General features: G+C 38.7%; 1 protein-coding gene across 12 annotated transcripts in view; it reads right to left on the bottom strand.

Moving 5' to 3' along the window:
• Positions 1-14,211, bottom strand: part of SNX14 (sorting nexin 14) — a 70,406-nt gene extending 56,195 nt beyond the window's left edge. For 3 of the 12 annotated variants that reach the window (XM_070633557.1, XM_070633555.1, XM_070633554.1), the window contains exon 1: positions 13,462-14,084. In XM_070633557.1, coding sequence (XP_070489658.1) covers positions 13,462-13,661 — 200 coding nt within the window. In that variant the 5' untranslated portion in view covers positions 13,662-14,084. Of the gene's footprint in view, positions 1-13,461 lie in introns of all 12 variants that reach the window. The other 9 variants (XM_070633553.1, XM_070633552.1, XM_070633549.1 and 6 more) reach the window with 5 other exon arrangements.
• Between the last annotated feature and the right edge of the window lie 212 nt (positions 14,212-14,423).

Genomic DNA, 14,423 nt, shown 5'->3' on the forward strand with positions numbered 1-14,423 from the left:
AAAAAGAGAGACTACAAACAGGAATAAGAAAATTATTACCAAAATAAAAAACAATAAAATGATTGGTAAAGGCAAATACATAGTAAAGTTGGCAGATCAGCCACCTATGAAAGTAATATGGTCAAAAGACAAAAGTATTAAAATCACCTATTTCCATGATAAGAGGATAACAGATACGCACACACAAAAAAGAGGTTAAATGTAATACCAAAAACATAAGATGTGGGAGCAGGGGAGTAAATGAGTAGAGCTTTTAGCAAGAGGTCAAACTAAAGAGATCATCAACTTAATTTGATTGCTACATACATAGTTTATTGTATTTGAACCTGATGGTAATAAGAAACCAGAAACATATAATAAGTACACAAAAAAAGTAAGAGAAAGGAACCCAAACATAACACTAAAAAAGGCCATCAAGCCACAACAGAAGAGAGTAAGAGAAGAAGACAGGAACAGAAAAGAACTACTAAAAGATCCAGAAAAAATGTAACAAAATGGGAATAAGTACATTATTATCAAGAGCTACTTTAAATGTCAATGGACTAAATGCTCCAGTCAAAAGACATAGGGTGGCTGATGGCTAAAAGAGCAAGACCCATCATATGCTGCATCCAAGAGACAAACTTCAGACCTAAAAATGCTCACAAACTGAAAGTGAAGGGACAGAAAAAGATACTCCATGCAAATGGCAATAAAAAGAAAGCTGGGGTAGCAACACTTATATCAGACAAAACAGACTTTAAAACAAAAACTCTATGGGGCCATCCCCGTGGCCGAGTGGTTAAGTTCACATGCTCTGCTTCAGCGGCCCAGGGTTTCACCAGTTCGAATCCTGGGCACAGACATGGCAGCACTCATCAAGCCATGCTGAGGTGGCATCCCACATGCCACAACTAGAAGGACCCACAACTAAAAATACACAACTATGTACCAGGGGGCTTTGGGAGAAAAAGGAAAAATAAAAAATAAACTAAATTAAAAACTCTAAGAGACAAAGAAGGGCACTACATAATGAAAAGGGAACAATCCAACAAGAGGATATAACTCTTGTAAATATCTATACATCCAACATAGGAACACCTAAATATGTAAAGCAATTACTAACAGAAATAAAAGGAGAAATAGACGATAACACAACGACACTGGGGAAATTTAACAGTCCACTTACCTCGAGGGCTAGATCATCCAAACATAAGATCAAAAAGGAAATACTGGCCTTAAATGACAGACTAGACTAGATGGATTTCTGTATATATTTACAGACCATTTGATCCAAAAACCACAGAATACACATTCTTTTCAAATGTACATGGAACATTCTCCAGGATTGATCACATATTAGGCCATAACACATGTCAATAAATTAAGAAGACTGAAATAATACCAAGCATCTTTTCTGACCACAACAGTATGAAACTAGAAATCAACTACAGAAAGAAAATCAGAAAAGCAACAAATATGTGGAGATTAAACAAAATGCTACTGAACAAGTGGGTCAATGAAAAAATCAAATGAGAAATCAAAAAATGCCTGGAGACAAATGAAAACGAAAATACCACATGCTGAAATTGATGGGAAACAGCAAAAGTGGTTCTAAGAGGAAAGTCTATAGCATTAACGGCCTACCTGAACAAACAAGAAAATTCTCAAATAATCTAACAGTGTACCTAAAGGAACTAGAAAAAGAAGAACAAAGCCCAAAATCAGTAGAAGGAAGGAAATAATAAAAATTAGAGCAAAAATAAATGAAATAGAGACTAAGAAAACAAAAGGAAAAAACCAATGAAACAGAGCTGGTTATTTGAATAAACAAAATTGACAAACCTTTAGCTAGACTCACCAAGAAAAAAAGAGAGAAGGCTCAAATAAATTAAGTCAGAAATGAAAGAGGGTAAATTACAACAGTTACCTCAGGATTACAAAAGATTACAGGAGGATACTACAAAAAGCCATATGCCAACAAACTGGATAATCTACAAGTCATGGATCAATTCCTAGAATCATACAACCTTCCAAAACTGAATCAAGAAGAAATAGAGAATTTGAATAGACCAATCACCAGGAAGGAGATCAAAACAGGGATCAAAACCTCCAAAAATAAAAGTGCAGCACCAGATGGCTTCTCAGTATTCTATCAAACATTCAAAGACATAATCTTATCCTTCTCAAACTCATCCAAAAAAATGAAGATGAAAGGAAGCTTCTGACCTCATTTTATGAGGCCAACATTACTCTGATACGAAAAGCAGATAAGGACAACACAAAAAAAGAAAATTACAAGCCAGAATCACTGATCAACATCAATGCAAAAACTCTCACCAAAATACTAACAAATCAAATACAGTGATACACTGAAAAGATCATACACCATGATCAAGCGCAATTTATTCCAGGAATGCAGGGATGGTTCAACATCCGCAAATCAATCAACATGATACACCACATTAATAAAATAAAGAATAAAAATTACAAGATCATCTCAATAGATGCAGAGAAAGCATCTGACAAGATATCTAATCCATTTATGATAAAAACTCTGAATAAAATGGATATGGAGGAAAATATCTCAACATAATACAGGCCATATATGACAAATCCACAACAAATATCACACTCAATGGGGAAAAATTGAAAGCTATCCCTCTAAGAACAGGAATCAGACAAGGATGCCCACTTTCACCACTCTTATTTGACATAGTACTGGACGTCCTACCCAGAGCAAACAGGCAAGCAAAACAGATAAAAGGGATCCAAACTGGAAAGGAAGAAGTGAAACTGTCACCATTTGCAGATGACATCATTTTACATAGAGAAAACCATAAGGAACCCACCAAAAAACTTGTGGAAACAGTAAACGAATCTGGTAAAGTTGAAGGATATAAAATCAACATAGAAAAATCAGTGGCATTTCTATACACTAACAAAGTAGAAGAAAGAGATATTAAGAACACAATCTCATTTACAATTCCAACAAAAAGAATAATTTATCTAGAAATATATTTAACCAAAGAGATAAAAGACTTGTACTTGAAAACTATAAAACACTGTTGAAAGAAACTGAAGATCACACAAAGAAATAGAAAGATATTCCACACTCTTGTATTGGAAGAATTAACATAGTAAAAATGTCCACATTTCCTAAGGAAATCTACAGATTCAATGTAATCCCTATCAAACTTTCAACGATATTTTTCAAAGAAATAGAACAAAGAACCCTAAAATTTATATGGAACAAAAAAAGATGCCAAATAGCCAAAGGAATACTGAGAGAAAAGAACAAAGCTGGAGGCATCACAATCCCTGATTTCAAAATGTACTACAAAGCTACAGTAATCAAAACAGCATAGTATTGGCAGAAAAACAGACACACAGATCAATGCAAAGGATCAAGAGCCAATAAGTAAACTCATACATCTATGAACAGCTAATTTTCGACATGACAGCCAAGACCTACAATGGAGAAAGTCTCTTCAATAAACGGTGCTGGGAAAACTGGAAAGCCACATGCAAAATAATGAAAGGTCATTATCTTACACCTTACACAAAAATTAACTCAAAATGGTTTTAAAGACTTGAATGTAAGACCTGAAACCATGAAACTTCTAGAAGAAAACATAAGCAGTATGCTCTTACACGTTGGTCTTAGCAGCATATTTTCAAATATTCATATATTTTGATTTGTTTACAATTTATGTGAATCAATGTTATTCAGAAAGTTATCAGTAATCAGTATTATTCTGAATAAAGTCTTTTTAATGTCATTGTTCAAAGCTTGGCCTTCTGAATCAGAACAACCTGCATTAGAATCCCATTCTGCTACTTACTATCTATGAGCCTGAGAGCAAGTTATTTAACAACTCTTAGATTCAGTTTGCTGATTTGTAAAACGGAGTTAATAACCATCAAGGAATTGTAAATTAAAACTACAATGAGCTACTGGTATCCATTCACTAAAATGGCAAAATTAAACCAACAGACAAGATCAGACAGAACTGTCAAAGATTTTTGGCAGGAGTATAAATTGGTATAACCACTTAGGAAAACTGTCTGGCAGTATCTTCTCAAGCTAAACAAATGCATATGTTATGACTGAGCATTTCCATTCATGGGCATATACCAAAAGAAGTAAGTACATATGTCTATCAAAAGAAATATATATAAGGACATTCACAGCAGTATTATGCATAACAGCCAAAAACTAAAAACAGCTCAAATGCTCTTCTATAGTAGAATGAATGGACAGTGTGGTATATTCCCAATGGAATACTACACATTAACAAAACAGAATGAACTACTGATATATGCAACAATATGGATAAATCTCAAAAGCAGAGTTAAAAGAAACCAGATACAAGAGGATCACATGACTCCATTTCCATACATGAAATTCAAAAACAAGCAAAAGTGATATATGGTGACTGAGAAGGTTATTGACAAGAAGGCTTCTTGGGGTGCTAGAAATGTTTTATATCTTGATGTAGGTGGTGGTTACATGGGAAGCCATATTCAAAAATTCAGAAATACACAATGATGTGTTATGCACTTTTCAATAAGTTATTTCTCAAAAAACACCACAACAGGCTAATAACGGTTAACTATCTTAGTGTTGTAAGGATAAATGAGACAAAACAACTGGTAACATTTAATAAGAGCACATTGTGTGATGAGCACCATTCTAAATACTCTCCACATATTAAGCCACTTAAGTATGAAAATAATCATACAGGGGCCGGCCCCATGGCCGAGTGGTTAAGTTCGTGCGCTCCACTGCGGCAGCCCATGGTTTCACCAGTTCAGATCTTGGGCGGGGAGATGGCACCGCTTGTCAGACCACGTTGAGCTGGCGCCCCACATGCCACAACTAGAAGGACCCACAACTAAAATATACAACTATGTACCAGGGGGATGTGGGGAGAAAAAGGCAAAATGAAATCTTTAAAAAAACAAGAAAGAGAATAACCATACAAAGTATGTACTAGTATTAGCTCTATTTTACAGGTGATGGAGAGAACTGTAACAGATAAAAATTAGGAGCCAACCTAGTGGTAGTGCTTAAGTTTGTGCACTCTACTATGGCAGCCCAGGGTTCGCAAGTTCAGATCCTGGGCACAGACCTACACACCACTCATCAAGCCATGCTGTGGTGGTGTCCCACATATAAACTAGAGGAAGACTGGCACAGATGTTAGCTCACTGACAATCTTCCTCAAGCAAAAAGAGGAAGAGAAGACCAGCAACAGACATTAGCTCAGGGCCAATCTTCCTTATCAAAAAAGAAAAAAAACTTAGATCACTTATCCAAAATCACATAACCGGTTTAGAGGAGTCAGAATCAAACTCTTGCAGTCAAGCTTCAGGTTCAAAACCTTCAACCACAACACTAAAGTATGTCAATAATAAACAGAAATTCTTAACACAATACCTAGGCCAAACAAAGCACTCACAAAGTGTTAGCTATTACTACTACTACCATTATTATTATTAGGATCAACTTAAAATAGTCCTTATTGTGGAGTGACGTCAGCATCATGGTGGAATGAGCCCTTCCCACAGTCTCTCCCTGCTAAGATACAATGAGAAGGACATTCATAAACCAAGAAAGGACATTCACACAACACAACAGACATCTCAGACAGGTTAATGATCTCAGGAATAAAATTAATGAACAGAGGGATTCTTCACAAAAGAAAGTGAAACTCTAAAAAACCAATGAGAAATACTGGAGATGAAAAACACAATGAATAAGACAAAGAAAATATGGAGTCCTTAAAAAATAGGTCTGATATTATGGAGGGTAGAATCAGTAATTGAGAGAAGAGAAATAGAGACATGTTGTAGATGGTGAAGGAGAGAGAACTAAGACTAAAAAGAAATGAAGAAATTCTCCAAGAAATATCTGACTTGATTAGGAAATGCAACATAAGGATTATAGGTATTCCAGAGAAAGAAGAGAGGGAGAAAGGAGCAGACAACTTCTTCAAAGAAATAATAGCTGAGAACTTCCCAAACCTGGGGAAGGAGCTGGAATTACATGTAAATGAAGCTAATAGAACTCCTAACTATATCAATGTAAAAAGACTGTCTCCAAGGCATATATTAGCAAAACTGGCAAAAGTCAATGACAGAGAAAAAATATTAAGGGAAGGAAGGCAAAAGAAAATAACCTACAAAGGAACCCCTATCAGGCTTTCAGTGGATTTCTCAGCAAAAACTTTACAGGCTAGGAGACAGTGGAATGATATATTCAAAATTCAAAAAGACAAAAACTTTCAGCCAAGAATACTCTATCCAGTGAAATGATCACTCAGATACCCTGGAGAAATAAAAATTTTCCCAGATAAACAAAAGCTGAGGGAGTTCATGGCCATGAGACTCCCCTGCTACAAGAAATGATCAAGAAGGCCCTCATACCTGAAAAGAAAAAGAAAGGGTTTACAAAGCCTTGAGCAAGGAGATAAATAGACAAAATCAGAAAACTGCAGCTCTCTATCAGAACAGGTTAGCAAACAATTATAACATTACACATAAAGAGAAGGAAAGCATCATAAGCTACTATAATCACTTCACTTTAATCACAAACTCACAACACAAAATGCAATACGTTGTGACAACAATAACTTAGGGAAGAGGAAAGGGATGGAACTTGCTTAGACTAAAGAAATAAAAGGCTATCAGAAGATGGACTATGTCATCAATGAGATATTTTATACAAACCTCACAGTAACCATTAAACAAAAAATCAGAACAGACACAAATGATAAATAAACAGAAAACTGAGAAAAACATCATAGAGAAACACCAAACTGAACTTGCAGTCAGAAATACACAGGATCAGAAACAAGGAAAACACAGAACAACTGGAAAACAAGTGATGAAGTAGCAGTTTTAAGCCCTCACATATCAGTAATCACTCTAAATGTAAATGGATTGAATTATCCAATCAAAAGACACTGAGTGGTTAGAGGGATTAAAAAACAAGAGCCAACAATCTGCCTCCAGGAAACACATCTCAGTTCTAAAGACAAACTGAGGCTGAGAAAAGGGATGGAAGAGGATACTCCAAGCAAATAGCAAACAAAAGAAAGCAGGTTCTGCCATACTGACAAAGTACACTTCAAGATAAAAAAGGCAATGAGAGACAAAGAGTAGTAGTATATAACGATAAAAGGGACACTGCACCAAGAAGACATAACATTTATAAATATATATGTACCTAACACAGGAGCACCAAAGTACATAAAGAAAATTATTTACAGACCTAAAAGGACAAATTAACAGCAACACAATTATAGTAGGGGACCTCAACACCCCACGTACATCAATGGATAGATTATTCAGACAGAAAGTCAACAACGAAATAGTGGCATTAAATGGAAAAATATCCCAGATAGATTTAATAGATATATAAAGAACACTCCATCCCAAATCAGCAGAATACACATTCATGTCAAGTACACGTGGAACAGTTTCAAAGACAGACCATATGTTGGGAAAAAAGACAAGCCTCAGTAAGTTTAAGATTGAAACTATATCAAGCATCTTTTCCAACCATAACGCTAAAACTAGAAATCAACTATGAAAAAAGCTGGGAAAATGACAAATATTTGGAGACTAAACAACATCCTACCAAACAACCAATGGATCAATGAAGAAATTAAAAGAGAAATCAAAAAATATCTGGAGACAAAAGAAAATACACCATACCAACTCATATGGGTTGCAGCAAAAGTGTTCCTAAGAGGGAAATTCAAAGCAATACTGACACACTTTAACAAGAAAAATCTCAACTAACTAATCTTAAACTACACCTAAGAGAACTAGAAAAATAAGAACAAAGCAAGCCCAAAGTCAGCAGAAGGCGGGAAATAATAAGAATTAGAGCAGAAATAAATGAAATAGAAACCAAAAAAACAGTAGAAAGGATGAACGAAACAAAGAGGTAGTTCTTTAGAAAGATAAAATTGACAAACCCTTAGCCAGACTCACTAAGAAAAAAGAGAGAAGGCTCAAATAAATAAAATTAGAAACAAAAGAGGAGAAATTACAACAGATACCACAGAAATACAAAGGATTATAAGAGAATACTATAAAAAAACTATATGCCAACAAATTGGATAATCTAGAAGAAAGAGATAAATTCTTAGACTCACATAACCTCTCAAAATTGAATCAAGAAGAAATAGGGAATCTGAATAGACCAATTACAAATAAAGAGATTGAAACAGTAATTAAAAATGTTCCAAAAAATAAAAGTTCAAGACCAGATGGCTTCTCAGGAGAATTCTACCAACATTCAAAGAAGACTTAATACCTATCCTTCTGAAACTATTCCAAAAAGCTGAAGAAGAGAGAGCACTTCCTAACTCACTCTATGAGGCCAACATCCCCCTGATCCCAAAGCCAGAAAAGGATAACAAAAAGAAGGAAAATTACAGGCCAATATCGCTGATGAACATAGATGCAAAAATCCTCAACAAGATATTGGCAAACTGAATACAGCAATACATTAAAAGGATTATATATCACGATTGACTGGGATATATTCCAGGGACACAGAGTAGGTTCAACATCCGCAAATCAATCCATGTGATATACCACATTAACAAAATGAGGAATAAAAACCACATCTCAATACATGGAAAGCATTTGACAAGATGCACAGCCATTTATGATAAAAACTCTCAATAAAATGGGTATAGAAGGAAAGAACCTTAACATAACAAAGGCCATATACGACAACCCCAGAGCCAACATCATTCTGAACAGGGAAAACTGAAAGCTATCCCTTTGAGAACAGGAAGAAGACAAGGGTGCCCACTCTCACTACTCCTATTCAGCATAGTACTGGAGGTTTGGGCCAGAGCAATCAGGTAAGAAAAACATTAAAAGGTATCCAAACTGGCCAGAAAGGAAGGAAACTCTTGCTACTTGCAGACAACAAGAGTCTATATATAGAAAACCCTAAAGAATCCATCAGAAAACTATTAATCAACAACCACAGCAAAGTTGCAGGATACAAAATCAACTTACAAAAATAAGATGCATCTCTATACACTAATAACAAACTAGCAGAAAGAGAAGTCAAGAATACAATCCCAGGGCCGGCCCCGTGGCTGAGTGGTTAAGTTCGCACACTCCACTTCGGCAACCCAGGGTTTCACTAGTTTGGAACCTGGGCGCAGACATGGCACTGCTCATCAAGCCATGCTGAGCTGGCATCCCCACATGCCAAAGCCAGAAGGACCCACAACTAAAAATACACAACTATGTACTGGGGGGGCTTTGGGGAGAAAAAGGAAAAATAAAATCTTTAAAAAAAAAAAAACAATACAATCCCATTTACAATTACAACAGAAAGAATAAAATATCTAGTAATAAATTTAACCAAGGAGGTGAAAGAGCTATACAACGAAAATGAGACATTATTGAAAGGAATCAATGATGACATAAATGGAAAGATATTCCATGCACATGGATTGGAAGAATAAACATAGTTAAAATGTCCATACTACCTAAAGCAATCTACAAATTCAATGCAATCCCAATCAGAATCCCAGTGATATTCTTCATGGAAATAGAACAAAGAATCCCAAAATTCATATGGGGCAACAAAAGACCACAAATAGCTAAAGAAATCCTGAGAAAAAAGAACAAAGCTGGAGGCATCACAATCCCTGACTTCAAAATATACTACAAAGCTATAGTAATCGAAACAGCATGGTACTGGTACAAAAATAGACACAGAGAACAATGGAACAGAAGTGAAAGTCCAGAAATATAACCACATATCTACAGACAGCTAATCTTCAACAAAGGAGCCAACAACATACAATGGAGAAAGGAAAGTCTCTTCAATAAATGGTCTTGGGAAAACTGCACAGCCACAAGCAAAAGAATGAAAATATACCATTATCTTTCACCATACACAGAAATTAAGTTAAAATGGATTAAAGATTTGAGGTAAGAGATGAAACCATAAAACTCCTAGAAGAAAATATAGGCAGTACACTCTTTGATATCAGCCTTAGAAACATCTTTTCGAATACTGTGTCTACTCAGGCAAGAGAAACAAAAGCAAAAATAAACACATGGGACTTCATCAGACTAAAGAGCTTCTGCAAGGCAAAGGAAGTCAGGAACAAACAAAAAGACAACCCACCAACTGGGAGAAAATATTTGCAAATCACATATCCAACAAGGGGTTAATCTCCAAACATATAATGAACTCACACAACTCAACAACAAAATGACCTGATCAAAAAATGGCCAGAGAATATAAACAGACATTTCTCCAAAGAAAAAATACAGATGGCCAACAGGCACACGAAATGATGTTCAACATCACTAAACATTAGGGAAATGCAAATCAAAACTACAATGAGATATCACCTTAAACCTGTTGAATGGCTATAACTACCAAGACAAAAAATAACAAATATTCGAGAGGTTGTGGAGAAAAAGGAAGCCTCATACACTGCTGGTGGGAATGCAAACTGGTGCAGCCGGTATGGAAAACAACATGGACATTTTTCAAAAAATTAAAAATAGAAATCCCATACGACTCAGCTATCCGTCTACTGGGCATTTATCCAAAAAACTTGCAATCAAGAATTCAAAGAGACTTAGGCACCCCTGTGTTCCTTGCAGCATTATTCACAACAGCCAAGAAGTGGAAGCAAATGGATAAAGAATTTGTCTTGTATATATATATATATATATATATATATATATATATATATACACACAATGGATTATTACTCAGCCATAAAAAAAGACAAAATCGTCCCATTTGCAACAACATGGATGGACCTTGAGGGTATTACGTTAAGCAAAATAAGCCAGATAGAGAACAAAAGACACTGCATACGTGGTAGATTAACAAACACATGAACAAAGAGAACAGATTGGTGGTTACCAGAGGGGAAGGGAGGTTGAGGGTGGGCATAAGGGGTTAAGGAGCACATATATATGGTGACTGACAAATAGTAACGTACAGCTGAAATCTGACGTTATAAATTATTATGACCTCAATAAAATAATTTTTTTTTAATTCTTTACTGTAGCACTCAAATACTCAGCACTATGATTGGCAAATAAATCTGTATATCTATGCTCCTAGTTTAGCCTAACAATACTGTAAAGGTGAAATCATAAATAATTTGAAATATATAAAGCATGTTACTCTACTCTTCCACAAATCACCTACATTGGTCCAAAGGTCATATCCATTTATCTTTCCACAGATAAAATTCATAACCTTAACTCATACTGAAAGAAAAATTTATATGCTAAGTAACACCTTGAAAGATCTTTAGGAGTTGAAGTTCCAAGACTATAAGACAAAAATTAATTTCCAAAAAGGGTATTATTCTAAGTTTAACCATACTCAGGGAAAGTTTCAAATCTTCATAATAACCAGAGGAGACTTTAAACTGAAAATTTCTTTTAAAGTTACTTCTAAAAATTAACTGGTGAATTGCCTGTGTAGAAATCATTTATTGAAAGCATATACTGAGCATATCTTCTCTTCTAATTCCGTCGTTATGCCCCAAATGTTTTCTATATTTTATATATATAATTTTTTTTTAATTTCTGAATAGATGTACCTAGTACTGCCCCCTCCCAGAAAGGACCACTTTTTCTTGTATAACAATCTTCCAGAGACAGTCTAAGCATACATAAGCATGCATACATTTGTATGGGCAGGTGAATATATGTGCAAAATTTTTTAAAAATCACGCAATACACTGAAAAGCACACTATATATACTGTTCTGCACCTTGCAAAAGCTTTTTCCTGGAGAAAGGGTACCTAACCACGCTTTTAGTCAAGACAGTTCTATGATGTTTAAAATCACTTTCGCTGATTACAACACTAACAAATGGAAAATGCCAAAAAATGTATACAAAAACAACTTCACTCATAAACCCAACCAATCAGAGAAAACATTTATGTGTTATTTCCTTCTTTCTTTGCATGACACAGACAGAGATACAGGGTACAGATCAGATGGTATCCTATGCCTTCTTAACAACACAGAGCACTAGATGCTATGATTAAGTAGGAGACCTCAGAAATGTAGTTCAACCTGCTCCTACATGGTTGTCCTACCTTGGAGACCTAAACTGACCTGGCTCCCAAAGGAGATGACTAAGAATTTCTGGACAAAACTTAATAATCGTATAAAGTTTACATGTCTTTCATACTAAACCTATTAGTCTAGCTTGGAATACGATCCAGATGACAGAAAGCAAGTAAGTACTTAGTAATTAGTTTCCACTCTGTTGAGGATTCCGTTCTTCCACACTCCTACAATCGAATATCTTACTATCACAATCAAAGCACGTTTTCCAGTAAAATATCACTCGCTATTTAAACCTACTATTATATAAACCCAGAATCAAATAACAGGCAAGCAAAGTGGCTAGGGAAGAAACGCAACTTCAACACAGTCACAGGAAATGGTCACCTTAGAGCAAAATTAAGTTAGGCAATTTCTTGCGAATGCTTCCCCCTTCCTATCCTTGGGGGTCAACTACCTCAAGATAAAGAGTAAGGATGGCTGCATGTTCAAAACATCAAGAGAAAACATCATGCACATGCTGTCGCTGACAAGCGTCTCAGACATCTTTCTACCAAAAGCAAATCTGGAAATAATCTTGAAGTTGTTCTCCTCTACTTCCCATTTCTAGAATTACCATTCCTAGAAACAGCAAAATGAAGGAAATCTACAAGCCTATTCCAGGGGCAGAACCTTCCGATTTCAAAACGTCAAGTGAATTTACCCATTTTAATTTTCGGTTTTTCCCTTTAGGAATATTCTAGAGACGCTGAGACAGGTACTATTTTGCTTCTGACTTCGTTTCAACAAATCCTTACCACTGTCCGTTTCAACCAACAACACTACGAGGAAAGCTTCAGCTGTAAGGGATGTGGGTGTCTGTGGGTGTGGGTGTCTGTGTGTGTGTGTGTGTGCTGTGTGTGTGTTGAGAGCGAGGAAAGCTTCGGCTGTAAGGGGGGTGGGCGTGTGCAGAGAGCGAGGAGAGCCCACCTAAAACCGCGGCTGCGACAGGCCCGTGACCCCTCCTGCGTCAGCTGGCCGGACCTCCCCTGTACAGTTTCAGATCAGGCCGGACGTACGATTTCACTCTCGTGAACAACATCGATGATGGAGGACCAGTCTTAAGAAGTGGGTGAAAAGAAGCTAAGAATCGGGTCCAGAGGCTTAGGAGACGAGGCCTTAGCTTAGGAACGGGGGCACTTGGACCCTGCCCTCGCCCGCACTTCCGGGCGCGGCGCTCGGCCCGGCCCTCAGGCCGCCCTTCCCGGAGGCCTCGCCGCTGGCCCCAAGCTCCTCAAAGGCGCAGCCCCGGCGGCCTGCACACAGGGACAAGACTGCCCGTGTCCGCAGCTCCGCGGGGAAGCGGCCGGCCGCCCGGCCGCCCCGCGCCGCGGCGTTACCTGTTGAGGAGCAGGGAGGCGGCGCTGAGGCAGAGCAGCAGGAAACAGAACAGCGGGTACTGACGGCAGATCTCGCGTCCCACGTCCAGCCGCAGCCACTGCTTCAGCTTCTCCCGAATCGTCCGCACCGAGGGCACCATCTCCGCCGCCGTGGCTGAAGCTGCGCTACAGACTGAGGCCGAGGTCGAGGCGACCCCCATCGACCTCCCGCGCCTCCGCCTCGCCGGCCCGGCGGCTGCTCAGCACAGCCGCCGATCGGCCGACTGTCCGGCGGGTGAAGTCGCCTAAGGCCCCGCCCAAGGCCCCGCCGCGCGTGCGTGGCCACCGCCCCCCGCCGGCCAGGAGAACGGCCGCACGACGTGCTCTAGGTCATCACCCCGCGCGAGGCCGCTGGCGTCCAACTGTGTCGTTCTGCCGGCTAGATCCTTGCGCCGGCCTCTCAGCGGGGGCTAAATTCTACTGGCAACGGACATTTTTCGGAAATCGGGGGGAAGCTGCAAACCGAGTGACCACCTGTATTGCAGAAGGGAGAGAGAAGGTTGTGCCCGAGCACAGGAGAAGCTGTAGTGCCCTGCAGCCGCCCCACCCTGCTTGCGCGACACGCCGACCTCGCGGGGCCCGCTGGGGAGTGTAGTCTTTGGGACGCGAGCCCGCGGGGGAATCGAGCGTGGTCGCGCCCCCTCGCCGTACTCCACGCCTCCTCGGCGTAGGTTCAGCTCCTAGTCGGGACAGGTCCCAGCTTTGCAGGACGGTCAACGGGGAGGAGGGGGGACGCCTTATTTTGCGGGCGAGGGGAGGGAAGACCGGTGAGTATAACCACTCTGGAATACGGAAGAGTCAAACCCACCGCTCCGCCAGCCCTGCAAGAGAGCATCTTTTGCGCGCTCACGGCCTAGGTGGAGCTCAGTTCACAAGAGCCCTGCGGGCCTAATCAGAATCCAAGTTTTTGGACAAGGTGGGTT

The sequence above is a fragment of the Equus przewalskii genome, chromosome 9 (genome assembly GCF_037783145.1).
Source record: "Equus przewalskii isolate Varuska chromosome 9, EquPr2, whole genome shotgun sequence".
Classification (NCBI taxonomy): Eukaryota; Metazoa; Chordata; class Mammalia; order Perissodactyla; family Equidae; genus Equus; species Equus przewalskii.